At 57.4% G+C, this 27,953-nt stretch overlaps 3 protein-coding genes across 3 annotated transcripts; 2 read left to right on the top strand and 1 right to left on the bottom strand.

Moving 5' to 3' along the window:
• Window positions 1–41: 41 nt before the first annotated feature.
• BESB_003830 (uncharacterized protein) lies at window positions 42–2,414 on the top strand (the record flags this gene model as incomplete). The annotated part of the gene is made up of 6 exons (XM_029359138.1): window positions 42–239; window positions 888–1,014; window positions 1,307–1,404; window positions 1,582–1,703; window positions 2,013–2,073; window positions 2,313–2,414. The coding sequence occupies 6 exons, from the start codon at window positions 42–44 to the stop codon at window positions 2,412–2,414; spliced, it is 708 nt and encodes a 235-aa protein (XP_029222051.1).
• Window positions 2,415–3,841: 1,427 nt separating this feature from the next.
• BESB_003820 (uncharacterized protein) lies at window positions 3,842–6,564 on the bottom strand (the record flags this gene model as incomplete). Its single annotated transcript, XM_029359137.1, has 2 exons — window positions 3,842–5,860; window positions 5,935–6,564. The coding sequence occupies 2 exons, from the start codon at window positions 6,562–6,564 to the stop codon at window positions 3,842–3,844; spliced, it is 2,649 nt and encodes an 882-aa protein (XP_029222050.1).
• A 1,130-nt stretch (window positions 6,565–7,694) lies between these two features.
• BESB_003810 (putative activating signal cointegrator 1 complex subunit 3) lies at window positions 7,695–27,895 on the top strand (the record flags this gene model as incomplete). The annotated part of the gene is made up of 32 exons (XM_029359136.1): window positions 7,695–9,086; window positions 9,383–9,449; window positions 9,776–10,044; window positions 10,540–10,783; window positions 11,298–11,437; window positions 11,903–12,624; window positions 12,943–13,231; window positions 13,568–13,721; window positions 14,349–14,471; window positions 14,997–15,258; window positions 15,633–15,717; window positions 15,972–16,181; window positions 16,387–16,566; window positions 16,750–16,962; window positions 17,300–17,491; window positions 17,830–17,999; window positions 18,270–18,463; window positions 18,943–19,062; window positions 19,699–19,819; window positions 20,227–20,441; window positions 20,670–20,864; window positions 21,059–21,471; window positions 22,112–22,288; window positions 22,683–22,748; window positions 23,232–23,458; window positions 23,800–24,414; window positions 24,902–25,094; window positions 25,424–25,612; window positions 25,847–26,075; window positions 26,542–26,674; window positions 27,088–27,183; window positions 27,733–27,895. The coding sequence occupies 32 exons, from the start codon at window positions 7,695–7,697 to the stop codon at window positions 27,893–27,895; spliced, it is 8,058 nt and encodes a 2,685-aa protein (XP_029222049.1).
• Window positions 27,896–27,953: the final 58 nt, after the last annotated feature.

The following is a 27,953-nucleotide window of genomic DNA, read 5'->3' as shown; positions in this document are numbered from 1 at the left end:
TTGGGTTTGCGCGCACTCCTTCCGCGTCTTTCTTCTTCACTATGGCGCCGTTTGCGCGGGGAATCGTGAAGCCGCGGAGCGAGAAAGTCCGCGCGATGCTGAACATTTCTGTCGAGCGCAAGCAACCGAATCCTCTGCGGGCGCCTCCGAAGACGCTGCTCGACCCTCCGCCCTGCGCTGCTCCTCTCGAAAAGGGAAACCCCGTCCTAGACAGGCAGTTTGACACGCTCAACAGACGAGTACGGAATCCGAGCGGAGAGCCCGCGCTCGCGCCAGAAACCACTGAACCCTAAACCGTGAAACATGCCTGTTTGCGCATGTGCACGCCTGTCTGTGGGTCCGTTTGACTCGCTTGATGAATGTGTCTCTTTGCGTGCACGGCATTTGCCTTGCAAGGAGACGCAGGAGGAGGAGCTCCGGATGAGCGGTGCTGCAGAGGACAGAAGAGCTGCTTCTTTTCGGAAGCCATGGACATGTGTATACAGGCCTAAGCTGATCCGTTTCTGTCTGTCTCTCGAGTGTTCCTCTAGTTCTCCTGGCTTTGATTTGATTGCAATTTCGATGGCCTCCGGGGTCGACTGCCGTCGTCGTGTGAGTCACTGTGGCAACAGCGTTGAACGCTGGCACAGCCAGACGAAGGAAAAGAGAATCCTGATTCTGCATATGCACAGCGCTGCACGCTCGGTGAAGCGGCACACACTCCCAGCGGGACGCAGATTTCAACTCAAATTGGCGAGCAAAACGAGGTCATTTGAGTGAAATCCATGCTGGACGGTGCTAGTGGTGCTGCCCTCCGGCGACGCCTGTGAGAGCGCAGGGAGGAGGCAACGTTTGTGTTCCCTGTTTGTGAATTTTTTCTTTAGCGTGTGCCGTTCGTTTATCTGTAGATCACCGGTTTCCGAAAGTACAAAGCGCCACAAGTGGCTCCGCCACGCGTGATTCGCGACAGAGACGAGACAAACTTCCACGAGATGCTTGGGAAGTTTCGCTTCGACCTCCAGGGATCGTTCAGAGGTACATGAGGCTTTTTTTTCTGTTTTCTCTTCCGCTGGCCTGTCGCTTGCCTCTTGATCTGAGATCTTGTTTGTGTTTTCTCGTCCCCTGGCCTGTCGCTTGCCTCTTGATCTCCTTCTTGTCCTTTTACACCAACTGCTTTCTCCCCCCGCCCCCCCCCCCCTGTGTCGAGCGTTTCAATTTTTCACCGTTTTCTCCTCTTTTTCCCCCAACCGCCTCGTGCGGCTCCTTCGGCTCGCGCTGCGAACGGCCTTCGTCCACGGTGGATTGGAATGCCGTGTGATTTTCTCAGAGAACGGAGACGCTCTGCGCGACAGCCTTCTGCAGGCAGGACGGGATCTCTTTCTCGTCGGATGGGTGAAGTGCAGAGGCCGCTTCGCGACGGGACATGTAAGTCGCTTCTGCGGAGAGGGAAACTGCCGCGCCGCGGGGATTTGTCTCTCGGTGGCCTCCTTTTCTGGCCGCGTCCTGTGCTGCGATGTGTGCTGTGAGATGCGGTCTTCCTTTCTCGCTCTCTCCACTTGTGAGTAGCTGTCGTTTGTCGCTCTTCTGTCTTGCGTGATGCAGATTCAGGGAGATGTCTACGCCTTGTCGTATATGCGTCGATACCTAGAGAAACACCTGGAGGAAAAGGTCTCTTCCGTGCGCTTCTACGAGGAGAATTTCGGCATGCCCGCTCTCGAATACGAGTGAGATCTCTGCCTCCGCTGCCCCTGTCCGCAGCCGTCGTTGCGCGTGTTTCTCCTTCTGTTGCCTGTCTTTCGTGTAATTCTCCTCCTTTTTCCCCATTCTCTCGACTCGTTCTGTCTCCCTTCGTCCTCCTCTCGAACATTGTCCTCTCGCCCGCTGCTCGTTTTTCATTCTGCTTTTTCTGCCGCCTGTCTCGGCGCATTTCTCTTCCGTCTGCGTCTATCGCTTTGCTTCGAGCCTTCTTACGCTTTTGCTGTTGACCGCGCTTTGGCATCCCTTTTGTCTTCATTTTTTTCGTTTTTTTACAGACGCATGAGCGCGGTCAACGACTTGCGAGCTCCGAGCAAGAAGCAGCAACACGCCCTGCGGGTGAGCGGTTTTCTCCTTGTCGCTCTTCCGCTGACTGGTGCCGCCTCGTTTTTTCATTCCTCTTTGGCGATGACTGTGTCCTTTCTTGTCTGGCCTTGCATGATTTTTTCTACCCGTCTTTCTCTCTTTTTTTTGTGCTGTATTCACACCACGTTCCGGCTACCGCTCAAGAATCGCTTCTGCGCGTTTGCGATTCTTTTTCGCTGACGAGACCGTCTCGCCTGTTTTTGTCTCTGTAGGCGGCAGAGAAGAATAAGGCGCGGAAGCTCGAGCAGGAGAGTCTGCGGCAGGCGCAGGAACTTGAGCGCTACTACGAGGAAAACTGCATCCGCAACTACTGACTTTTTGAAACTTCAACATGCAGCGAAGCACCCGGGGCACGAATTCACGTTTTTTTATGAGAAACGAGCCGCTCCCATGCAGGCTCATCCGTTTGACGGCTGTGCTGGGTCTGACTGCGCAGTCCAAATCAATCCATTACGCTAGATATCCATACTCGGATTGTCGATATGTGTAAGTCCGAGCACGCGTCTGGCGCGCGCACACCTGTGTGAAGTGAAGTATTTCTCAGGGATTTGTTTTGTGTTTGGTCTCGTCTGATTCGATTATCAAGTCTACTCCAAGTTATACCCTGTTCACAGCTGCGTGCGCGTTTTATCTTTCTGTGCTACCTTCTCTGCTCCGATGACTCGCTATGTCCACTCTGCACTCGCCCAGAAACCGATTTGCTTCTGGAAATAAGAGCTTCTGAAAACTGCCTCTTCCCAACCATCGCTCTCGGCGACTGGTCCCGCCTTGATCGGCGCCGTGATGTTGGAACGGAGTCGCACGAAGCTGCACGCAGGTCTCTTACGACCATAGCTACCGCCAATACGTATACAGTTATATATTTACGATCAATCTATCTATCTGTATCTGTCTGAAATTGTCTTTTGTCTATTATGTATCTATATCTACATCTATATCTATATATATCTATATCTATCTTTATGGATTCCTGTGTAGGTGGGTGAGTGCAGTCGTGCATCGTCAGGTGCTTGGCGCGCGCAGAGCTCCTCTGACGCTGTCGTTCTCCCCAGCGGTTCGCCGCTGCAGAGCCCGAGCACAGAGCACAGAGCTAAACTTTGCATCTGCCCTTCCAGATCTACTCAGAAATACTGCCTGCATACTTCTCGGCGTGCGGCATAGTGCACACAGCAGGATCAACGTACCTACACGAAAGCAAATGCGTGGAGGCACGCGGGCACGAGGCTGGATCCCCATGGAGATGTAGGCCTTAATATCGCTCTACAGTCCAGTAGGCAAGCGGAAGTACGAGTGCAGTCACTTTGAAAGTGGGGCGCCGAAATACGCGCCTGCTGTTTCGAGGATGGCGCGGCGCGGAGTCAAGGCAAGCTGCACAGCTTCAGGGCGAGCCCCCGCGAAAGTGTCCGGGTTCGACTCCAGCAGACTCGAGTCTGCGCGACATTTGCCGTCTGCTTTTTCTTGACGCGAAACGAGAACTCGCGCTCTGCGTTCGCAGCGCGCCAAGATTGCGTTGGAGGTTTTTCGCCGCAAGCGCATCGCAACACATTGGCAGACGGCGGAAGGCGCGCTGCCGCATCAACGGAACGCCAAAAATGCACCGGTCACGCACAACCGCCGCGAACACCCGCGGCCGCCTTGCGAAAGCAACTGAGGCGAACCTTGAAAAAAAAAGCGGGAAATCTATAGAGCGCCAAAGTGTGCTTGAATCACCGCAAAAGAGAGGCAGAGCCCCGGGCGATTTTCAAGAGCACTTCTCACAGGCTCCCAGGAGAAAATGGAGGAAAGAGGCCTCGAGGACTTCGTGCATTGAGTAGCCTTCTCGCGCGTCGTCGTCCTGCTCCGCGTCTCCCTCTAATGGTTCCTCTGGCTGCGCGTGACTTCCGTGTCGTATACGGACGCCAGAGGCCCCCTTGGCCGCCACGTGGGCGTGCGCGATTTCCAGCAGCTCGGATTTTGCTTCATTCAAGAGCGTCTTGGGCGCGAACTGCGCGACAAAGAGGATGCCGAGGAGTGTGTCGGCGTCCTCGTGCACGTCCTCTTCTTCTCGCAGCAGGACAAGCTTTTCTACCACATCTTCACCTTTTCGAGTCCTCAACATGAGCTGTAGATACACCTCAATCTGCCGGCGCAAGCTGAATTCTTCACTGCCCGCGCTTGGCTGCGCAGCGTCACTCCTTGAAGACCGACTGTGCGCCCGCCCTCTCGAGTCGAGCGCCGCGCCCAGATCCCTGCCCTGCGGCCTCCCGCCCCCCTCGAGTTCTTCCTCCCTTTTCGTGCGTCCCTCTCCACTCGCTTCAACGCCGTCGCGCGCAGGCTCTGCAGCCGCTGCCAGGCCGCCGCGCGCGCCGTCTGCGACGACGCGTCCCTCCGCCATATCTGCCTCTTTCGGAGGCCCTTCCCCGCCTTCAGTCTGCATCGCCTTGGCGGTCGCGAGTCTCTGCTGCTCGGCTCTCTCGCCGTCGACGGCAATTCGCAGCAGCAGCAGAAGGGCGGCGCGGATCAGCGCAGCGTCCTCAGTCGAGCTGAGCAGCGTGAAACCTGCCACCTGGAAGAGACACGCCGGAAAGTCGCCCGCTGCGCCCTGAGAAGAGGCGCGTCCCTTCGCGCGGCGACCCTCGGGCGGAGGCAGGCCGCCCTCGTAGAGGAGGACGACGCAGGCGTCCAGCAAAAGCAGGAGATTCTGCAGCGCAGCCGCGGCCTCGTGCTCGAGAAGCTCTTCTTCCTCGGGGTCGTCGCGCAGCCCGCAGCTGAAGAGTTCGCGGCAGATGACGTCGCGCGTAGATGCGGACAGCGTCTCCCGAGCAGCCTCGAGAGGCGCAGATGCTTCGCGATCTCTGCGGGAAGTCGCGCGCGACGTCTCTGCGCGCGGCGGGTCTGCAGCCGCGGCCTGGAGCAGCGGAACGGCGCGCCGCCCGAGTAGCGGCCGCTGGAGCCTCAGCAGCTCCGCACACTTCTGCAGGAGGAGGTGAAGGAAACAGTCGTCGGCCTGAAGGCCCTCCCCCGCCTCCTCGAGAGCCAAGACGGAGGCAGGAAGCGCCAAGAGGGGCGGCTGTCTCGCGCGGAGCACTCGCAGAAACGACGTGAACGCCGGGAAAAGAAGCGAGGATAGGACCGGGGGTGCCGAGGACGGAGAAGCAGACGAAGAGGCCGCGAAGCCCGCGCCGGAAGAAGACCCCGAGGCGAAAGGAGACGCCTCAACGATGACCAAAAACTGAGCCAGGAAGGCCGCCACGGCCCCCATGAGTTCGGGGCTGAGTGAATGGCGGAGGATAAACAGACACTTGTCAATCAAACTGTCGGCGATGTCGTCTTCTTCGTCACCTTCCTCCTCCGTCGCTCCTGCTTGCCCCCCCGGCATGCTCCCCCCGCGTGGCGTGTCGGGCGCGCCGCCGCGTTGCCCGTCCCCTGCCGCTCCTGCGTCTGCGGCCTCCGCAGAAGAACCCGCGTCTGAGGACGCTCCACAAGAGGCAGGGGATGCACCGTGGTGCGAAGCCCTGGCAGGGCGTTCCTTTTCACGAGCTGGATTCTCGACTGGAAGCGCGAGGAGTACGGCGAGGGCGGCGCCTGAGAGCTGCGACAGGTTGAAGAGAATCGCGGTCAGCGCCCGAAAAGCCTCTTTCAGAGTGCGAGCGTCGCCTGAGAGAAGAATCAGAGAAACCAAAGCTTCGCAGGCCTCTCGACAGAGAAACGGGAGCGCCGCAGAGGCGCCATAGTCTCCTCCGCTTCCGGCCCGACTGCCCGCGGCGCGAAGGAGATTCTCCTCAAACAAGCGGGCGTGAGAAAACAGATTCCCCAGAATGCCCGCGAGAATCTCGCTCAGACGAGGCAGCTCACCCGCGCCTTCCCAGTCGGCGCAAGGAGAGGGGGGGAAGAGAGCGGAGACGCGTGTCGCTGAAGAGAGACAGCCTCGGGGGTGGGATCTGGCTCGGCGTCTCCTTCGGCGCGCCAGCGCAGACGCGGAAGCACGACACGCCGAACGAGAAGGAGAAGGAGCGCAGGACAGTTGTGCGAATAGAGGAAGGCCGCGCGCGAGAGGTCCGCTGCGCTATCCCACAACAAGCAGAGTTCGGCCTCGAGGGCGTTGCCGTGGCACTCGTCTTCATCATCGTGAGCCGCAGCGGAAGCGCCCTCCTGAGCGGCTTCCGCTTCTTCAGAGGCGCTAGACTCCTCCGCTAGGCCTTTGCATGGGGCAGACGCCGACGCCTCACCCCGCGTTTGAAGAAGCTGCAGCAGCTTGCGGAGGACAGCGAGGAGGGCGTGCCTCTCCTCGATCGACAGCTCGGTGCCTGGAGTCCCCTCTTCGTCACGCTCTGCGTCCTCTGCTGGCGACTCGAAAGCGTCGGCAGCATCTTCTCTTTGCTCGGTGGCGCGAGGACAGTCGCCTACTGCCTCACTCGAGGGGCGGAAGGCGACCTCCTCCCCTGCAGGGCTCAGCGCAGGCGAGCCGAGATTCTCGCTGCCCATCTCGGGAAAAATCGCCCGACACATGCAGACCGGGGCCCCCGACACACTGCCTCGCCTGTCCCTGAGTCAGCAACGAGCATGCCAACAAAACTCTAAAACATGCGAGGCCATTCGCTTCCTTCAGGATCAACTAAAGAAAGAATCGGCACTGCAAGCGGAATGCCGCAAGACTCCCGGGACAGAGCGCCTACTTCTCGTGCCCGAGGCGCCTCCATGACCCAGAGGAACACAAGCACGAGAAAAACTCGCCTCTCCAGGAAAGAGTAAACTCTCAGAGAGTGAGATATGTGCGAGCTAAACGTTCTGAGTGGAAAATCCCGAAAACCAGCCCAACGCGTCCTTGACGCTGCGCATTTTCGTCAGCGTAATCTTTTCCCGGCGCGCTGACAGGCCGTAGAGACAGCGCGAAGCACTCGCGAGAATGCACATTGCTTTCTTTCAAACACAGAGAAAGACACCGCCTCGCAGGAAGGCGAGACCTCTGGTCTTCAGATACTCGCCTTTCGAGGAGGAAGCAAAGGCCAGGCTTGCAGATGCATAAGAAGAGATCGAAGAGAAAGAGAGACGAGACGAGGCATGAAGCCCAGACAGAGAAAAGATGCAGAGAAAAACTCGGTGACATGCGCCGTGTGATAATCGACGTGAGAGTTCGAGTCTCGGCAGACGGCTCGCCATCCGTCGCTGCGTGTATCTTTATCTTTCTTTACTCTTCTTCTTTCTCGAGTGCCTTGTTTTCCGCGCCTCGCTTAGGCGCACATTGCCTGCTACCTCTTCTCGAACTCTCTGCTGAGGACGGTTCCCGCTTCGCAGGGCTACCTCTTTTCTCTCATTACATCTGCGTTCCTTCATCGTTTTCCCGCGGTTCTCGTCCTCTTTTGTCTTCTGAAGTGTCATGCTGCGTTTCTTCCTCCTTTTTTTTTGGTTTCCCGCGTGATACCGGCCGGCTTGTCTCCTTCTTCTCTCTTGCCTCAAGACACAGGCGCTGTCGCCGAACTCCCGTTCTTCTATCGTCTACGCCTGCAGCCGTCGTGCGCGACATGCTGTGTGTCGTCAGTTGCATCAACTTGTATTACGACTTGGTGCCGATTGCGCCTTCCTCATAGCCTTGGTGTTTGCCTTTTTGCTACAAGATGAGCGCAACATCGTCGTCGTATCGTCCGGCTCGCTCCTCTTTTTCCTCATCTTCTGCTGCTTCTTCCTCATCTTCTGCTGCTTCTTCCTCATCTTCTGCTTCTTCTTCCTCATCTTCTGCCGCTTCGTCCTCAAACTCCGTTTCTTCGGCGTGCTCTGTGCCTGCGCGCTCCCCCTCATCCCCCTCCCATCCTTTGTTCTCGCGATTTACAGACGAGCTCGTGCGACTGCGGCAGGCGAAGGCCCGCGCGTCGCCGACGCAGGGCCTTCTCTCCGACGGAAGCTCGTTTGGCGTCGCGGATGACTCTCGCAGTTTCAGCCAGCGCTCCGCGACACCGCCTGCCCTGGGCTGTCGCCTGGAGGCGAACGCGGTCGACTCCGATCGGCCGAGTGCGCGGGTAGCGGAAGACGCCGCGCGCCTGAGCGCCGCGCTGCGCGAGCGGCAGGCCTTCCTGGCGTCCTTCGCGGCGCTTCCTCGTCCGCCTCTGCCTCACTCCGCTCGGAGCCGCCCCGGCCGTTCACAGGAACGCGCCGAAATCCCTCGCTCTGCGCCGCCGCCTGCAGCCGGGCCTCCAAGCTCGAGATCAGTGCGCTTGGCGGCCTTTCCCGTCGCGCAGCAGCGCATCGTTTCGGCTTTTTCTCCATCACGCTTCTCCTCCAGCGTGAAGACGTTTGCGCTGGAGTCTCCCGCGCTCCTCGCGGCGTTGGGTGTCTCGCGAGAGGAGGTCAGCGACGCAGGAGGGCTGACGCGCGCCGCGCGAGACGACGGTGAGACCGCCGGCACCTTCGCTGCGTTCTGCGCCCTCGTGAAGCAGTCGATAGGCGCCGATCAGGACGCTGCCTTTACTGCGGAAATCGTGTACGACACTGTCACGTCGCACCTCTCCTCGTCGGCCGAGGAGAAAGAAGTCTCCGTTGAGCTGCTGGGCACGCTCGCTGACTTGCTGCCCGAGGCAAGGGGAGAGGAGTACTTCCGCGCACTCGTGAAGAGCGCCAAGGAGCTGCTGCTCACCGACGCACACCTCGTCTGGGAGCGCGCGGTGTATGTACACTCCGTGGACGACGCGCTGCGGGGTCCATACGCCGCAGGCCTCGTCGCCGGCGCTGCAGAGAGCGACGGAGTAGGCAGCGAAGACAGCGGAGACGGCAGCGACGGCGGAGAGGAGGAGGAGGACGCTCTGAGCTGTGTTCTTACGTCGGGATGGCTGGAAGACCTTCTCCTCGAGGGCGGAAGAGACCGAGAGGGCCTGCGAGATCTGCTTGACGACGAGCCGTACCCCTGTGCCTGGCTGCGGAGCTGCCGTGGCGGCGCCGGACAGCGCGCACGCAGGCGGAGCTTGGCGAGCGCCGACGAGGAAGCTGCGGACGAGTTGCACGAGTTGATGGGCGACGTGAGAGATTATGTGTCTCCTGTCGCCAAGCAAAGGCCTCTTGGGGAAGCGGGGACAGGCCCTACACAGACCGCGAAGAACTTTCTTCCTCTGTCTGCGTCTCCTTTCAATCCCCTCGCGATCCATTCTCCCCCCCTGCTCTGCCTCCGCCAGCGCCCTCTGCAGCATCCGCGCCAACTGCAGCTCAAGCCTCGTCCGCCGCTGCCGCGCCAGCTTCGTTTCCGTTTTCTTCTTCTTCTACAGGGCCTGCTGTCTCTCTTGCGTGGCTTCGCGAAGTCTGCTGGTTTGTGTCGCAGGGCGGCGACAAAAGCGAGGAGGAGATGAGTCCCGAGGAGCGCGACGAGTGCGCGAGCCAAGCAGTCGGTAAGGCACGGGGACGGCGCGAAATGCGTGGCGGAAAGATGGCGACAGGAGTAGGAGACGCTACAGCAGCAGGCAGGTGGTGAGGGCGAGAGAAGACAGCGTGGAACGTGTGTGAAGGGTGTCTGGAGCCACGCGGGGCTCAGGCGAATCCAAGCAGAACACGACAAAAAAAGAGGAAGGAGCAGACTTGGCCACAGGGGCTACGCGCAATGAGCTCTTGCTCTCCGTGGATGATGGGGACGGCCCTTTTTCCCGTTCCTTTGACGCTGCTTCGTTTTTCGCTTTCATCTTGTCGGCGTTGCGCGTGCGCACTTTCTTGCTCTTAGTGCTCATGGCCGCCGTGCTCGCCGTTCTTTCGTCGCACTCTGCTACTTCGGCGTCGTCGTCTTCGTCGTCCGAGGAGCAGGCCACGATCGAGAACGAGCTCTTCAGCCTCCTCGGCCTGAAGGCGGTGCACGCGCTGGACTGTCTCTTTGCAAACATCCCTCTCCTTCTCAAAGAGCTCGAGCAGCTGCGACATGACCAGAAGACGCGGGAGAAGCACGCACACGCGCAGGGCCTCGCTCGCGTCGGCGCGCAGCTGGTTGGAGCGACGGTACGCAGGGGGGCGAGAAGAACTTCCCACGACGCCTGCACACGCACGCCGAAGACTGGACAGGATTACCTCTCTGCGCAGCTCAACACATATCCACGCAAACCTATACGTGCATTCGCCGAGTGATGGAAAAAGATAGGCACAAGGATGCGGAGAAGTCCGCTTCATGATGCAGCTCTGCGTTTCGTCTGCTGCCTCTTATGCCCCTTTCTAGAACGCTCCGTAAATGCCTCGCGGTACCTCTTCTCTGCGTCGGCCTGCGTGCCCTGCCTAGCGAATGCCCTTCGCCAAAGACGCGCCATCTAGAGACATATCTTCAGTCTCTGACAGCAGTGCCTAGTTCCGCGCACCTGTTCCCCCCCCCCCTGCCCCCCCCCCTCCCCCCCACAGGGCCGCGAAGCCCGCGGATGCATCGGGAGCCTTCGCCTGGCATGCGCGTGCCTGCTGGACTGCCGTCTGTTTCCCTGCGCGTCTGCTTGGTGTGGCGCCCCTCAGGTCTCGATAAAGTGCAAGAGCGAGGCGCTGCTGAGTCGCCTGCAGCAGAAGGAGCAGGAGCGCCGGCGGCGGCAGGAAGCGCGTCGCGAAGCCGACAGCAGAAAAGCTACAGGCTCCCGAGACACGGCGGCCGCGGCTGCGCAAGACGGCGAATCGCTCGAAGAGGCCATCACCGAGGTGCTGCTCGCCGCCGGTTTTGACCGGCCTGCGAATCGCCGAGGCGGCAAAGGCGACGTAGGCCTTGGTGAGTGAAGCGGGCGCAGTCAAGGAGCGTGCAGCCTCCCTTCCCGCCCCCGCGCGTGGGCTGACGACGGGTACTCGCCATTGCTCTCTGCTGGAAAGCAAGTCACTCGTCGACGGAGGTCGCAGACACTCCACAGACGCTGACGCGCGAGCCAAAACGTTCGAGCCCTATACGGAGATGGGACTGAGCGGTGTCTGCTGCAACTCACGGCCTGTCGCTGTAACGCGACGTTTTTCGCAAATGATGTACGCGTCTCGCAGGCGCCTTGCGAGAAGGGAGTGTGGTTTGCTGCGCGTGGAGGTGCCGCTCCCTCGGTCGAAACCCAGGCCCAGCGAACTGCAGAAAATATGTGTTAAAAAGGAACGCAGAGTCGTTTTCTCGAACACCTGTAGAACAACGCACCAACTGTATACGGCTCTCTCCACATATATATATATAAATAAATCTATATGCGGCGTAAGGCTTTCCCGAGGTGCTGAGTGCGGTGTCTGTTTTTTTTTTTGCCCTCGCTCAGGGCGAGGCGGCGACGGACTGTGTTACAAGAAGACGAGGGACGATTTTCTGGTGGCACCCGCGTCGCTTCCGCGCGGAGCAGTCAGACGCCACGGCGTGAAGTACGAGGAAGTCTTCGTGCCCTCTCCCGAGCCTAAGAAGGTCCGAGACTTTCAGATCTTGCTGCGTGTTGCTTTGCTTGATTTGACTTGCCCAGGGCGCTGCCTGTTTGCCTTCGCGCCTTGCGTTTGCGTGCCCTCGGCGCGGCTCGCGCCCTCCGCAGAGCTTTCTCGCTCCGTGCCGCTTGCCTCGTATGCATGCCTGCGACGGCTCATGTGCATATTCATCCACCCATTTATGCAAGCATTCATACATACATACTTATATGCGTATGCATATACGATTCGGTGCACGTGAACATTCAGATGGATCCTCGTGTACGTTTTCGTTTTGGATGTGTGCACATATACTTGCGTCCAAGGCCACGGAGGCGTCTGCGTGCACGCGTCTCGTCTCAGCGTCTGGGGTAGGCTGGACGGCCGCGTCTGTTTTCTTTTTGCCCGTTGGGTAGCGTCGAGAGCGTTTGAGGACTTCGAGCCTGCCGCCCTTTCTCCGTTCGCTCCGCAGGTCCCACAGGCCTCTCTGATTCCGATTTCGGCGCTGCCGGCGTGGGCGCGCGTGTGCTTCAAGTCGACGTCGCACCTGAACGCCTTGCAGTCCGCGGTGTATGAGGCTGCCTTCCTGAGCGGGAAGTCGATGCTAGTCTCGGCGCCGACGGGCGCGGGCAAGACAAACGTCGCAGTGCTCACGATTCTGCAGCAGATGTACGAGCACCGGGACCTGCGGCTCGCCCCGGGCGCGCGCCGGCCGCCGCCTCGCGTGGAGGCGGAGCCCGGGGCGAGCCCTGGAGGCGAGTCGTTCGCGCCGCCGTCGGCACGGCTCTTCAAGGTGGTGTACATCGCGCCGATGAAGTCGCTGGTCACCGAAGTTGTGGAGAAATTCACGCCGGTGCTTGGCGAGCTGGGTCTTACGGTGCGCGAGATGACTGGCGACATGTCTTTGTCTCGCCAGGAGCTCGAGCGCGCCCACGTGATCGTCACCGTGCCGGAAAAGTGGGACATTTTGACGCGCAACGCAAAACACAGCAACTTGGGCACGGGCGAGCAAGCCGAGGAGGAGGAGCGGAGCCTGATGAGCGTCGTCAAGTGCCTTATCATCGACGAAATCCACCTCCTCGACGATGAGCGGGGCCCAGTCCTCGAGGCGATCGTCGCGCGCATCCTGCGACACGTCGAAACGTCTCAGACACACACGCGACTCGTCGGCATATCTGCGACTCTCCCCAACTGGTAAAAACGAAGTTTACCGAAAAAAGGTATCGCGGCTCAGCCGCCACATGCGCGTGGGCTCCAGAGCACGACGCGCGCGAGCGAACCCGCAAGAAAAAAGAGGCTCGCAGACTCGGCTGTGCGCAGAGAGCGCGAGCCACAGGAGAGATCAACGCACGAAGTGGCCCTGCGCAATGCGCTGAGTAGAGAGCAGACTGAGCAGTATGCGTGCACACGTGTCTGCTCTTCCATGTTTCTCCGATTTATTCAAGATTTGTATATATATACTTGAATTCTTACGTAGATGCAGGTTTTTGCTTTCTTGCATGCGCTTTCCAGGGACGAGGTGGCGGCGTTTTTGCGCGTGGAGCCGTCGATGGCGTTTTCCTTTGGAAGTGAGCACCGGCCGATCCCGCTGGAGCAGACGTTCATTGGCGTGACAGAGAAGGAGATGAACAAGCAGAAGCAAATCATGAACGAACTCTGCTACGCGAAAGTGATTGAGGCCGTGAAAAACAGTCACCAAGTGCTCGTCTTCGTCCACGCGCGCGGCGAGACCGTGGCGACGGCGGATTTTCTCATCCGACAGGCGCAATCGAAAAATCAGCTCGGCCTTTTCATCGCCCAGGTCCGCCTCCAGCCTCCAGGCGACTGCTGCACACATCGATATCGACATGTATCCTCATTCGCGTTCACATGCACTAGCGCACATACGCTAATGAACGTGCCTCTGTCTCCGTGACTCGTATAACTATACATATATATGTATAGGAATATGGGTACATTTCTGTATGGGCATGTACACACGCATCCATGTGGAGTCCATATTGGCGCCGCCTCCTGCGTGTGAGATTACACGGGATCGCTGTATGCACTACATAGGAGCGTTCAGGGACGCGCGTGTGGGTTCCTGTTGTTCTATCGACGTGGTATCGCAAGGCGTGCGCGGGCGTTTCTGTGTCAGGCGCAAGAGAGCGCCAGCCACCGGCAGCTCGCCTCGCAGGTCTCCAAGTCGCGGAGTCGCGAGCTGCAGTCGCTCTTTCCAAACGGATTTGCAGTTCACCACGCGGGCCTCCTCCGCGCGGATCGCCTCCTGGCAGAAAAACTCTTCCGCACCGGTGCGTCACACGTTATACCGTAGACTCTCGAACTACAGACCGTCTGTGCGCAGGCCAGTCCCCTCACCTCCCTCGTTTCTTTGTCTCGCACTGTGTTTTGCGCCCGCGCCTGTGGCGGTCGTGCCTCCTCGCCGTCTGGGGCGTGCGCCAGGCTGTCGCAACGGGCGAGCCTGGCTGGACGCGCGAACGACAGCTCGAAGTGTCTGTTTTTACGTTTCCAAAACGCGTGTGAGGCGGTGGCGCGGTTGTGGGGGTCTCGCTGCCGCTCTCCGCGTAAGAATGAAAGGATCCTGTGTGCTGCGTTATCTGCTGGCGTCTCAGAGGTGCAGCCAAGGCTAGAGATGAGAGCGATGCACCGTGACGTAGGCGTTTGCCTGCTTATCCATTTTGCAACTCTTGCGCCAGACCTCGTCTACGTATGTATCTGCGTCTTCTCTCGGGGGAGTCCGTCCTCTTAGCCGCGCATCAACGCGCTCGTCAGATTCAGAGTTCAGAATTTACGGTGTGGGATGATTTCTGAGAGCGCCTTTGAATAATTTTGATGCCGAGTCGTTAAGGGTCTACAGCCAGGAGTCCACGAGTGTGTGTTTTTTTTTCTGGCGTGTATTTCTTTCCGCTTCTTCTTAGGAGCAGTTCGCGTGCTGTGCTGCACCGCGACGCTGGCCTGGGGAGTGAACCTTCCCGCGCGTGCTGTCGTGATCAAAGGCACGAACGTCTTCGACTCCAAGGCTGGCGGTTTCCGGGACCTCGGTGCGTAGATCTAGAAACTGAGAAAAATCGTAGAATAATACTTTCAAGCACACAAGAACCGAGCAAGCGACCTGGGCTTCAGCTCGGCAACTGCTTTTTTGCATGCGTGCCGGCGCTCTCTGCGGCTTCGCCGTCAGTCCGTTTACGTTGTGCGAACGTTGCGGCGCCGCTTCTACGTATTCGAGGCAGACGCAAACGGGGCGCTTTGAATGCCGTCCTCTCTAATCTTTAAAATTATTGAAACGCGTGAATCCAAACGCGACACCAACGCAGACCTCCGCACCTTCTTCCGGCACGGCTCTCACTCTGTCCGCCCCGACTTACTCATATTCCTACGCATATATATATGTATATATGTACATATATATATATATATATGTATCTATATATACATATATATATATACGTATATATAGGCGTATGTCTTGATATGTTTATGGTGGTACCATGGGATGGCTGCGTGGGACGAGTGACGAAGCAGCAAGGCTCGTATTCTGCTTTTTTTGTCCGTGTGTTTGCTTTCAGGCATTTTGGACGTGCTGCAGATTTTTGGTCGCGCGGGTCGCCCGCAATACGACACCAAGGGCTCCGCAGTTCTCATCACGGGAGGCGAGGCGCGGCTGCATCGCTACTTGCGTCTGCTCACGCACTCGATGCCTGTTGACAGCCAGTTTTTGGAGAATCTTCCGAACGCGCTCAACGCCGAAATCGCCATGGGCACTGTGACGACAGTCGAAGAAGCTACCGACTGGCTCCGATACACATTCCTCTTCATCCGCATGTACAGGTACCCCGCAGCCCGGATGCATGCATGCGGGAGGCATGCACGGATGCTTTGAGCGGGACCGGCGTCTCTGGCGGCTCGTTCTGATGCGCTTACCTGCTTCCTCGTGTGCGTAAAATCCACATGTGCACCTCTGCATGCCTGGCTTGCGTGTGTGTCCGCGGACCCTTTTCCCTCACACATGTACATATATGTATATCTGAATGTGTATATATTTGTCTGTATATAGATATACATGCGCATGCAGCTTCTAAGCGCGGCCACGCAGCGAACGCGTTATGTTATGTGGGTATATTGCCGAAGACGGGAGCACGCTCGCTGGCGTCTCGCGGGTTTCATTTTCATTTTTTCCCAAGTTTTTTGCGTTTTTTCTACAGAAGTCCGACGCAGTACGGCATGAACGTGCAGGACGTGCTAGCCGACCCCAGCCTCAGCGGCATGCGCCGAACTCTCATTTTGCAAGTAAACATTTCTGCGAAATGAGATCTCTACTAAAGGCTTTTTAGCGAATCATTCGCATTTGCGTAGACGTTTATCCGGCGTTTAACGCGGTCTTGACAAACACACGAATCGACCTCGCTGTCCACAGGGAAACGTCTGCAGAGACGTGTCGGCCTCTCTGCGCAGGTGTGTCCTTCTGCGCTGCCGGTGTGTACGGTTGGCAGCCACGGGATGCGTATGGGTGTTTCGCACTGTCCCTGTTTTTTTATTTTCAGGCCGCAAATAAACTGCACGACGCGCGGTTGATCCGCTTCAATCGCACGACGCAGCGGCTCGCCCCGACGGACCTCGGCCGCATGGCCTCGCGCTACTACGTGGACTACGAGACCGCCAAGACGTTCCGAGAAGAGCTCGAAAATGAGTTTCTCGATGACGCCGACATCTTGAGAATCATCGGCTCCGCTAGCGAGTTTGAGAGCATTAAGGTAATACGCGGAACTATTTCGCAGAGCAGGCATGCGGCACATACGTGTATATATATATATATATATATATATATATATATATATATATATATATATATATATGCAGATGCATATTTATATCTTTTTTTTCCAGGTTCGGGGACCCGAAGGATCAGAGAGCATTTTTGAACTTCCTGCTGGCGTTGCGCGTGCTTTGTTTTTCCAGGTTCGGGAGGACGAGACCAGCGAGCTGTCAAACCTGCGACGCCGAGACATCTGCCGGATTCCGTTCCGCGGCGATGTAGACACTCCGGCGTGCAAGGTGTCTACGCTGCTCCAGGCGTCTCTGTCGAACGCGAGTCTCCAGTCTTTCTCCCTCTGCGCAGACTCAAACTACATCAGCTCGGTAAGCAGCAGGCGATCGCGATGTCGCAAACAAAACAAAGAACTTGAACACACAGGCGCAGCCTTGGGGACGCCTGCCAGAGCCCTACCCCGCCCTGGCTGTTTCGAGTTCTTTCCCGGGGTCTCTCTGGCTGCCTGCGGAGGTGGGCTCAGCGTCGGGTTCGCGTTTTGTGTCGGTCTTCAGAACGTCGGGCGCCTCTTCCGAGCTCTCTTCGTCACGTGCCTGGCGCACTCGCGGTTCTCGACTGCCGAGAAGCTGCTGGAGTGGACGAAGGCGATTGAGCGCGGCTTCTGGGCTTCGGACCACATTCTGCGGCACTTTTGCAACCCGAACTGCTTCCAGGCCGACCCGCAGAAACGCAGACAGCAGCTCATCCCGCAAGCCAACCAAATGCAAGTGAGGCCAATCGACCGCTCACTCCACAAACAAATATTATATATATATATAGCTACACTGCATACATACGTATATGCATATATATACATATATATAAGCTAAAAGAGTTGTCTGGGAGAGTCGCGTTAGACGCCACCGTGCTTTCACGCGGGCCCCGCCGCCACGTTCGGTGCACACGATTGCGTAGTTGATCGAGACCGGATGCCGTTGCATTGAAATCGACGGAGATTTATTGATTGATAGCGCGTCATTCATGTGCCAGCATGCGCGTGTCTGTGCGTCCACGAGTCTCTTTGCTTGTATCTACCGTCGTTTGGGGAGCTGTGCGCGCATGCAGGGCCGCCAAAACCGCCTGGTGCTGCGCGAGAGCGCCGTGAAACGCCTCGAGAAGATCAAGTTCCCGCTGAGTCGGCTGCGCGACATGGGAGCGAGTGAAATAAGCGGGCTGGTTGCGAGCAAAGCCGACGGACAAGACATCGCGCTGGCAGTGCGCATGGTTCCCGACCTCGAGGTCGACGCCGTCATTCAGGTAATAAAAGAAAAAAGGCGATTTCTGCTGCTGCTTCGGCGGCGCGGAGCGCCGCCGAGATCTCGATCAGCGAGTGAGACAAGTCCGATGAGGTTCTGGGGGGAGGCGAACAACCGCGCACGCCGCTCGGGGGCCTGCGAGCGGCAGCGCGCGAGTAAATGAGGCCTGGACGGCACTGGATGGCACAGACGGATGCACCAATCCATTTGGACTCAAGGCCCCAGTTAAGTATCCACGTCGAGCCAGACGCCGAGCTCAAGTGTGGCGTAGAGCGCGAGTTCCCTCTGAAGTTCCAGTAGACATACGGCCGGCTGCGACGTCTGTGCGTTCGTTTTCAGCCGATAACGGCCTCGATTCTGCGCGTTTCGCTTTCGCTGGCCTTCTCGGAGGAGTTTGTCTGGTCGGCCTGGTGGCACGGGACGGGCGAACTGTTCCACATTTGGGTGGAGGACGTCGACTCCGCGCAGCTGCTGCACACCGAGGAAGTGACTCTCCACAGGGAAAACACGTAAGGCGTGCGCCGCTGGGGCAAAGTATTTCCATATATATATATATATATATATATATATATATATATGCGTACCTGTATGTAGATATATATATATATAGATATGTTGATATATAATGTATTTGTTCGGTGGGAGGTCCAGATGCATATATATATATGCATCCAGTTTGGTGTAAATCCTTATGCAATCACGCAGAGGGAAAAGTAAATAGGCGGGCGGCATTGTGGCGTTTGGACAAGGACGTATTCGTTTTTGCGCGGCCCTCTCAGGCGCACCCCGGTCGAGGTTTCGGTTGCGATTCCGCTGCATGAGCCGCTGCCGAGTCAGTTCCACATCAACGTCATTTCTGATCGCTGGGTGGGAGTCGCCTTCCATCACATCTTCTCGCTTCACCACTGTCTGCTTCCGGATAAACGCCACGCGCACACCGAGCTCCTCGACTTGCATCCGCTGCCGCGCACAGGTAAGCCTCAAAATGCCCTCGTCTTCGACGTGTTGGCGCCACCACATATCTTTACACACACATCTCCACATATAAAAATATAAGTATATGTATTTGTTTGAGCTCGATCGGGGTTTCCCGCGCCAGTGTGCGCGGGAAACCCCGAGTTTGCGCCTGCCGTCCTATTCTGTATGCACGCGTATGCCCAGATGGATAGGTATTTTTCCGAGGCTGATTGCGTCACTTTGTTCGGAGCGTTGACGCTTTCTGTCGTCTACCACGTTTTATTCACGTATGTACATGTGCGCATGTGTATGTTTTCCTTAAGGTTGGTGTCCCCCACATTCGCATCCTTGCCTGGACATATATATATATGTATGTTTATATGTATGTATGTATATGTATGTATGTGTATATGTGTGTATCTGTAGAAAGTAACACGGTAGCGCCTTTTCTTACGTATCTTGGTGTTTTGTTTTTGTCGCATTGCATGTGTGCAGCGCTGAACAACCGGCAGTTCGAGGAGCTTTACAACTTTACGTACTTCAACCCCATCCAGACGCAGACTTTCCACGTGTGCTACCACACCAACTACAACGTGCTGCTCGGCGCCCCGACAGGCAAGGCGAAGGAACGCGCCAAAAAGAACTTCCAGCGAGATGTGAACTTATAGACGAAGCGAGGGGGAGGGAGAAAAGTCACTAAGAGTCGCACCCAGAGCCTAGGAAGGGGGCAGACGCATGAGTCGGCGTGCGGGTCCCGGAACACACGAGACGCAGCGCCAGAGAGCTGGTGGAGTCCTGCTCCAAATCGAGCTGGGTGCTTACAGATTTGCTCGAAATGCGCTCACCTTGCGCGAGAATCTGCTCCTCCTCGCGGGAGCCCGGCATTCCTACCTCGCTCTCCAGCACCTGTATGCATTTAGTCCGCATTCGCATGTATCTTTCGTGTAGTTGTATGTATTTTTGCGTGATGAGAAAGATGTCTTCTTCTACCGAGGCCTCTGGGCGTGCCCGCTGGACAGGCGTTTCTCCGTAGCATCTTGGATGCGTGTTTATTCGTATACCTGAGAATGAATTCAGAAGAATCTTTGTGTGTGCGTGCTGGCGTAGACTGCAAAGCTGTCCAGGGGCGTACACGCTCCCATCTACATGTGTCTAGTATACGCGTACATGCATGCACTCATGCGCATGCGCACGCGCGCGGTCTCTACGCTTGGGCGCCCGGACTTGTCCATTTCGATGGCCGTTTTGCAGGTAGTGGGAAGACCATTGTGGCAGAGCTCGCGATGCTTCGATTGTTCGCCACCTCGCCGAAGCGGAAGATTGTGTACATTGCGCCGCTCAAGGCCTTGGCGGCCGAGCGCATGGAAGACTGGTAAGCCGGTGCGTCTTCTCCATTTCTCCACTGCGTGCGCGAGAGAGAGCGGCGTTACGCCTCGCGTCTCTCTTGCTGCGGACCCGAGAGTTTCATGCGCGGTGAGAGTGCCACCTGGAGAAGATCGCGGGCTGCCTTGAACGTCTCTGCGCGGGCTGTGAAGAGATCGCAGTCAGGTTCACGGACATCTCGCATATGTCTGCAGCAGACAGTGCGCTAGCCACAGCTGCCGCGGCGGCAGAGCCCGTCTGTGGCTCGCTGTTCCCCCACGCGTCTCCCTTCTCACAGCCTCTCGAGCCACGAGGGCAGGCCTGCCACCTGTTGCCTGGCGCCTGCCGCCTGTTGCCTGGCGCCTGGCGCCTGAATTTGCCCGCTCCTGTCGCGCGTGCGCACGATCTTTCTCGCAGGAAAGCTCGCTTCGAAGGCAAGCTGAACAAGCGCGTCGCCGAGTTCACCGCCGATGCGGCGGCCGAGAACACGCGCGACTTTTGGAAGGCAGACATTTTCGTTTGCACGCCTGAGAAGTGGGATGGCCTTTCGCGTCAGTGGAGGCAGCGGACGTTTGTTCAGCAGATCGGGCTCATCGTCATCGACGAAATTCACCTCCTCGGACAAGAAAGAGGTGCGTCTGCGCTCGCTTCCTCGCTCTCCGTGTTTGCCTTGCATGGATGTTTTCTCCTTTGTCGTATATCTGCATGAGCGTCTACGCACACGTAGTGTGGATTTACTCGAGTGCATGTAGGTGAATGCGCCTGTGCTAGAGCGTTCGACTTGGTGGCTGTCCCGTTGAGAGAGTCCAGTCTGCGGATGCGGCTAGCATAAGGCCGCGGGTTTTTTTCGTTTTTTTCAGGACCGGTGCTCGAGGCGATCGTGAGTCGCATGCGCTACGTGAGCAGCCAAACGGATCAGCCGATTCGCCTCGTCGGCCTCTCGACGGCTCTTGCGAACGCCACGGATGTCGCCGCGTGGCTGGGCATTGGGAAAATCGGCCTCTTCAACTTCAAGCCAGCCGTCAGACCGGTGCCTTGCACCGTGCACATTCAGGGTGAGGGAAGCACGAAAGCTGTTGGATTCACCGAGACGGGTGCCAAACAAATCGCGCGCGTGAGAGTGTTCAAAAACCAGAGGCCGTCAAGGCATCGCGAGGAGTTCAGTGTTTTAGGGTGGCATCCGAGTGGCCGCCGTCGCGTGCTCGTGGCTGAGGATGATTTTTTCCAGTTTTTCCCCCGTATTTTCCAGGCTTCCCGCAAAAGCACTACTGCCCACGAATGAACGCCATGAACAAACCGGTGTTTGACGCGCTTCTGACGCACGCCACGCCCGCGCTCTCGCCGGAGGAGATCGCTGCGTCGCCCGAGATCCTCAACGGCGTCTACAGCACCTCGCCTTCTCCGCCTCCCTCTTCTTCCTCGTCCTCCTGCTCTTCTTCCTCTTCTTCTTCATCGGCTTCTCTGGGCGACGCGCCGCGGCCGTTCTCGCCGACGGCGCTGCGGCCTTCGCTTGTGTTTGTCGCCTCGCGCAGACAGACGCGGCGGACGGCCAACGAGCTCGTCGCGCTGCTCCACACTCAGCACGAGGAGGCTGGCGAGCTCTTCCTTGACGTGCGGCCTGAGGAGACTCAGGAGTTCCTCCGCACAGTCGAGAGCGTCCAGGTGCGTTTTCCTCAGACCTGCAAACGGATGACAGTTTCTGTAGCTCCCGTGTGCCATACAGATACGCGTGTGTCTGCGCCAGCAGACAAGCCGCCAACGGGGAGGGGGAGGCAGCATCTGCCACACGTAGACGACAGAAGGCGCCGCGCTACTCTGTAATTATTCCCTGTCACGCTTCCTCAAATGGACTTCCTAGATTTTTGCAAATTACACTTTTCTCTGTGGAGAATGTACTACAAGGTTAGACGCCTGGTTTTGATCTTGAATCTCATCTATCATAAATATACAGCTATTTGTTCTTTTGATTTTCCTCTATTTTCTATCAATAAAATTTTTATGTCAGAGGAATTTTTATTTTCTCCCACTTTAAAATAAATTATTTCATGAAACCGTATAATTAGTATATAGTAAAAATAATTTTGGAATAAAATTTTCTCTCCCATTGCTCATCGGGGCGACAGCCACGTGCATAGATACGCAGATCTCTATCCCCGCGCGTGTGGGGGTGGAAGGTGAAGGCGAGCGCGTGCTCAAGCGTACCTTGCCGTTCGCTGTTTTTTCGAGGAGCGTGTTTCGAGATGCTCTGCGTTCCACGTCTCCGGGCGGCACCCGATGCGTTCTGTTTGCCTCTGCAATGTAGGACGCCTCGCTGCGCACAACGCTGCAGCACGGCGTGGCGATCCACCACGCGGGGCTCTCGCCCAACGACCGCGCTGTCTCCGCGCGGCTCTTCGAGCGGGGCTTCGTTCGCGTGCTTGTCGCGACGGCGACGCTGGCGTGGGGAATGAACTTGCCTGCGCGGCTCGTTGTCGTCAAGGTAAAGCTGAAGAAAAAGAAAAAAACGCGAGACAAGCGAACTGCGCGAGCGGCGAACGCTCTCCCCCGGGCGCCTGTGCCGCCGAGCAGCGGGGGCGTGCGCGTGAAAATCCATTCAAAAACGCCTCCCTGTCAACTCGTCTCTAGGCGCAAGCTGTTGTGTGATCGCGAAAACGGGCGCTGGATGGCGGCGGGCGATGGCGTCACTGAGGTGCTGGTTGAGCGGCTGCCACGAATTGCGTGGCTCTCTAGCACTTGCCTATTCCAGTGATGAGTCCGTGAGTGTAGTCGTTAATTTACATGCTTTCTACCGCTAGTCCGGCCCCAGTCGAACGCCCCTGACGGCACAGTAATATCATTGCGTCTGTTCCTTGCGGTGCTTTTTCCTCCGCCAGGGCACGGAGTACTACGACGGCGAGACGAAGCGCTACGTCGACTTCCCTATTACGGACCTCCTCCAGGTGAGAGAGCCACAAAGGAAAGCCGTTTCTAAGAAGAGTGTTCCTTCACCGGGAAATGAGCAGAGTTGGAAACTCAATGAGACAGCTGAGGGTCTTCTCGCGGACGCACAGGCATATATACTTCTTTTACGGCTCGAGCGACCGAGTCCTGGCGCTGTGCCTGGACGCGACGCAGGCGCGCACCACACAGCCGAAAGGCTAGAGGGACTGGAGTGGAGTGCGGCGTCCATGGCGCGGTCCTCTTTATTTCGTTTTATCAGCGTGCCTGAGCCTCTCGTTCCTCGCTCTGTCCTGCGCTTCGTTGGTTGGAGAAGGCCTGGCGCGGCCGCTCGAGTTTTTCTGGGCGGGACGCATTCTCTCTTCTTCCCTTGTCTCTGCTGCGCCTCTGTTGCATGCGTCTGCCCGGCTATTCCCCACCTGTTTGAGTGTGCATGACTCCGCGATTTTCGCGTTTTTTTCGTTTTTTTCTCGCTGCACACGCAGATGATTGGACGCGCAGGGCGCCCACAGTTCGACAACCAAGCCGTCGCGGTCATTCTGTGTCAGGAGAGCAAAAAGAATTTTTACAAGCGCTTCCTCTATCAGCCGTTCCCAGTCGAGTCTTGCCTGCTTCGCGTGCTCGCAGAGCACCTCAACGCAGAAATCGTCGGCGGCACGATTCAGACAAAGCAGCAAGCTATAGAATACCTGACCTGGACTTACTTCTTCAGGTAAACAGCGAGACGCGCTGGCGCTCAGCGAGCCAAAATTTTTTCTCCCCACTCGGATTCCTCCCTTCTCAAAATGCGGCGCCTCGCTGTGGAGCTGGCAGGCGAAGCGCGAGCGCCGCTCTCCGCTAGTCCCCGCGTCTTGAAAGTCTGTCGCGGACTCAGAAACAGATGCATGTCTCGCGGCTTTCTCCGCACGCGGTCCCGAGTAACGCGTCGCGGGTTCACGCAATTCGCAGCTGGACTGTGTGGCGTTCTCCTGCCTTCGCCAGCGTCACAGCGACCGCCACTCAGTCTGCTCAGACCACTTTGGTTTCCTTTGTTTTTCCGAATGTTCCCGCCAGGCGCGTGACGTCGAATCCGTCGTACTACGACCCAGCACTGATGATTCAGGACATGACTAGCTCGTTCGGCGCTGGCGGGCGACCGGAGTCCGCGGCTCGCAGGCGGCGCGCGGCGATTGCCGCATTCGTGGACAAGGCGGTCTGCGAGGCACTCGACGAGCTGCTGGAGGCGCGCGCGATCGCGCTGCGCTTCCCCACGGCGGAGGAACAAGCTGCCCTGTGGCAGAGTCTTGCGGAGGCGGATGCGAGTCGCGGCGAGGAGGAGGCAGACGGCGAAGAGGCGCAGGCCGTGCGGGAGCAGCTGGCTCTAGGTGAAGAAGAGACAGCCGGCGCAGCCGTCAAGCCGCGAAGGGGGACTGGGAGGAAGCGCGGCGGCCGCGACATCTTCGAGGACGAAGAGACGGAGCCCGCCCCGCTCGAGCCGGTCCTTGAAAGCACCGCGCTGGGCCGCGTTGCCTGCGTGAACTACATCTCGCCGAAAACCGCGAAAATGCTCGTCGAGGCGCTCAGACCCATCAGCCCCGAGGAGAAACAAGAGGGAAAACAAAAACTCAACTTTGTCTCAATCGTCAAACTCCTCGCCGACGTGCCTGAATTCAGTCAAATGCCCGTCAGGTCAGCGTCTCAGTTACGCACATGCGCAGAGACACAGACAGCGGCAGCGGAATACATACACATACATACACACATATATTGAGGTGATGCATATAAATATATATATATACAAATATATAGGTATTCAATATTCATAGAGTGCTCCGCATACTCGCGTATGCGCGAATATTCGTCCACGCATTCATATTCATCGACAGGTGCCGTTCTTTGCTTGCTGCGTCCGTGGTATGCATATCTTTCCCGAGCCATCGTCTCCTAAAAATGAATGTAGTATAATCATATATATATATATATATATATATATATATTTGTATGCAGTCCAGCTGCTTTGTGTCTGTGCGTGCCTGGCGATTCGCTTCTGTGTCCTCATCGGTCAATAAATCTGTCACTACCCCTATCCACGCGCCTGCGCCTCTTCGCCCTCTCTGATCCTTTTCTTTTTTGAAATTTCGTTTCACGCGTGGACTCTGCTGTCGCGGTTTTGCAGACACAACGAAGACAATTTGAATTCCGATTTCTGTCAAATTTGTCCCTTCCCCATCGACCCGTCTACCGTCGACTCGGCGCATACCAAAACTTTCTTGCTGCTGCAGGCCCAGCTCTTTTCGCTCCCTGTGCCCATTGCTGACTATAAGACGGACTTGAAGTCTGCGCTTGACAACTCGATGCGAATTCTCCAGGTGAGCAAGCGCGAGCCGTGTCGGGCGCCGCGGCTAGAAAATTGAGGCGCGGTTCGCCAGCGTGTCCGTTTGACTCTGCATGCGATTGTCTCCAAAGTGTTTTTTCGTTTGTGTTTGCCGCCATCGCCTCTTCGCCCTCGCGGCATCGCTCGTGGAAGAGAACTGCCTTTTTCACTGGATAGAGGACGGGAAGGAGGCTGGCGCTGCTGCCAGCAATCGGCTTGCGACGCCTGCGATATCCCCTGCGTGGATTTTATTCAGGATTCTGTGTGTTTGTCTCGCCTTCCGTTTCTGAATCTCCGCTCCGCACGTGCGTGCTTCGCTTACAGGCCATGCTTGACATTTGCACGGAGGAGGCGCAGCTGAGCTACGCGCTGCACATCATTCTTCTTCTTCAGTGCCTCACTCAAGGCACACATCCTGTGCGATCGTCGCTGCGGAATCTCCCGCATCTGTCGCATGCCGACTTCGACGTGCTTCGCCGCTTGGAGGAGCTCCGTGTGCGGTCGCTCGCTGGGGTGAGATCACCCGCTCGGACTGAGGCTGCCGCTTCGCAGGCCGAGGAGGGGGGAGGGCGAGCGGCGTCATTCGAAACTCTGGCGCATCGCGGCGGCGGTTCACAGAAAAGAATGCTGCTCGAGCCTCGCCAGGCGCGCAGTTCATCCCCTCAACTTGGGGCGTCACACGTTTTTCTGCATGCGTGTTTCCTTTTCAGGTCTCTGCCTGTGTGAGTGTGTCTTCTTGATCTCCAGCTAGTCGAGCACGAGTTCCCCATGAGTCCGCTGCTGCAGGCCGGGCTGACAGACCGGCAGACTCAGGACGTGTGCGAGACGCTCAAGAAGTTCCCTCGCCTGCGCGTGCGCTCTCGCTTGTTTGTCAAGCTTCCCGCGGAGCGCCAGGGGCTAGAGGGCGCGGCGGCTGTCGAAGACGAAGAGGAGGAAGTCGTGTTCGAGCGCGTGGTGCCGCAGCGGCGCTTCAGAGGTAAGCAAAGAAGACTTCTGCGGGGGTTGCGTGGCGCGTGGAAGAAAGCGGACACGTGAGCCTTCGAGAAAACGGTGACCTCTCGCGCGGCGCGAGGGATTTATGGGGAGGACACGAGGACAGAAGAAAACGGTTGGCGCACACCTGTGTCGATGCGATCAGCGTCAAGCGGACATGCCCGAGCGAGGCACACGCAGCGAAGCAGCTGACGCGAAAGTGGGGGTGATAACTCGCTAACTGGAATCGAATAAGGCGCCTAATTTAATACGTCCTGCTTTCAGCTGTAACTCCAGTACGTCTTGCTTGGAGTGAAACATCGTTTTCTGAACGGTATGAAGTGTTTAGTTACTTAACATGAAGAAGCACCGTGGGGAGAGAGAGCCGACAAGAATCTTGAGGCTGAAGACAGGGACCGAAGCGCGCGAGAGCGAGGACGGCGTGTCGCGATGGTTTTTTCTGACTGTAGACGACGAAGAAGAACTCGTTCATTTGGTTGACCCCGGCGTCGACCTTCATCTCGAAGTTGGGCTGTCGTACGCCAACAAGCTGCCGCACGTCGCCTACACCCCCCGCTTTCACAAACAGAAAACTGCCGGCTGGTAAGCAGAGCCACGTTTGTTTTTGCTGCCATGCAGACGTGACAGGCGATGCGACTTTCGGGCCATAGAGCCCGTACCTTCCCGCAGACTTTTTTTCCTCTCTCGCGTGCCCGCACTTTTGGAGTTTTTTCCTCTGCTTTTCGATGTGCACGTCGCACGGGGTTTTTTCTCTGCTTCCTGCGTCTCACTAGGTTCGTGTCTTGCATGGAAATCTCGAGTTTTTTTAGGCCCCTCGTGGAACCTAAACCTGGTAGAGACTTGATTCCTCCTCGTCAACGCTCCTTTTCAAGCGTTGCTCCAGTCTTTTTCTGCAACTTACGGGGTCTCTGAACTCGATCCGCGAGCGACGCGTGCGTCCTTCGACGGCCCTGTGTTGGTCGAAGAGCACAGAAGAATCGGCGGTTTTTTTTCAGGTTCCTTCTGCTTGGCGACGCCGACGAGGAAGTCGACGAGCTTATTGCGCTGCGCCGCGTGCACATTTCCCGCGGCCGCACAGAGGCGAGCTTCGAGTGAGTCCTGCGACTTAGCACTCTGAGAATGAAGCTCTCGTTCACGTTTTAGGGTCCAAGACGCGCATTTAGTCAGCTTTGTTTCTGTTGCCATGCATTCGTGTAGCTGTGGGGGTGTGTAGAGGTTACCCAAGGCAAGGCGGATCCCAGTATGAAGTGCCTGCCGCACACTTGGAAGTATTCCAGTCTCCCTTCGGCGGCAGGCGTCTTACAGCGCCGCCAATACCGCAAACATCAGCAATTTGGCATGCGCGTAATGACGCTCTTGTGTCTATTAACGAATAAAGAGAGGATGCATATTTATACTCCTGCGCGTACGCAGGAGGGGGTTTTCACGCTGGTGCGAGATTCGATTCCTCTTCGCGTCTTGAGAATGTATCGCGACTAAATGTGCGCACCGAGAAGCGGCGGATGATTGTCTCGCTGCGGACTGCCTTATCCCCGCTCCCGATGGCGGCGCTCCGGGATGTTTCGCCTGAGTCTGGCATGTTGCGAGCTCGCTGCCACTTCACTTGCGTCTTCGATTTTGCATTTTCCATCTTTTTTCAGATTCTCTGCGCCGGACATTCCCGACGCGGCCTTCGCGCTGACGCTGTACATCTGCAGCGACACGTACGTAGGTCTCGACCAAGAAGTTGAAATTTTGATCCGCACGGCGCCCGCCCCCTCTGGAAGCCCGGGCGCGTCGAGCGAGCACCTCGACGACGCGTGATGGAATTGTCCTTCTTCAGAGCCGTTCGCAGAGGCCGGTTTGTTTTTCATCCTGTCTT

Source organism: Besnoitia besnoiti, chromosome I (genome assembly GCF_002563875.1).
Source record: "Besnoitia besnoiti strain Bb-Ger1 chromosome I, whole genome shotgun sequence".
Classification (NCBI taxonomy): domain Eukaryota; phylum Apicomplexa; class Conoidasida; order Eucoccidiorida; family Sarcocystidae; genus Besnoitia; species Besnoitia besnoiti.
This window is presented reverse-complemented; position numbering and strand designations above follow the sequence as displayed.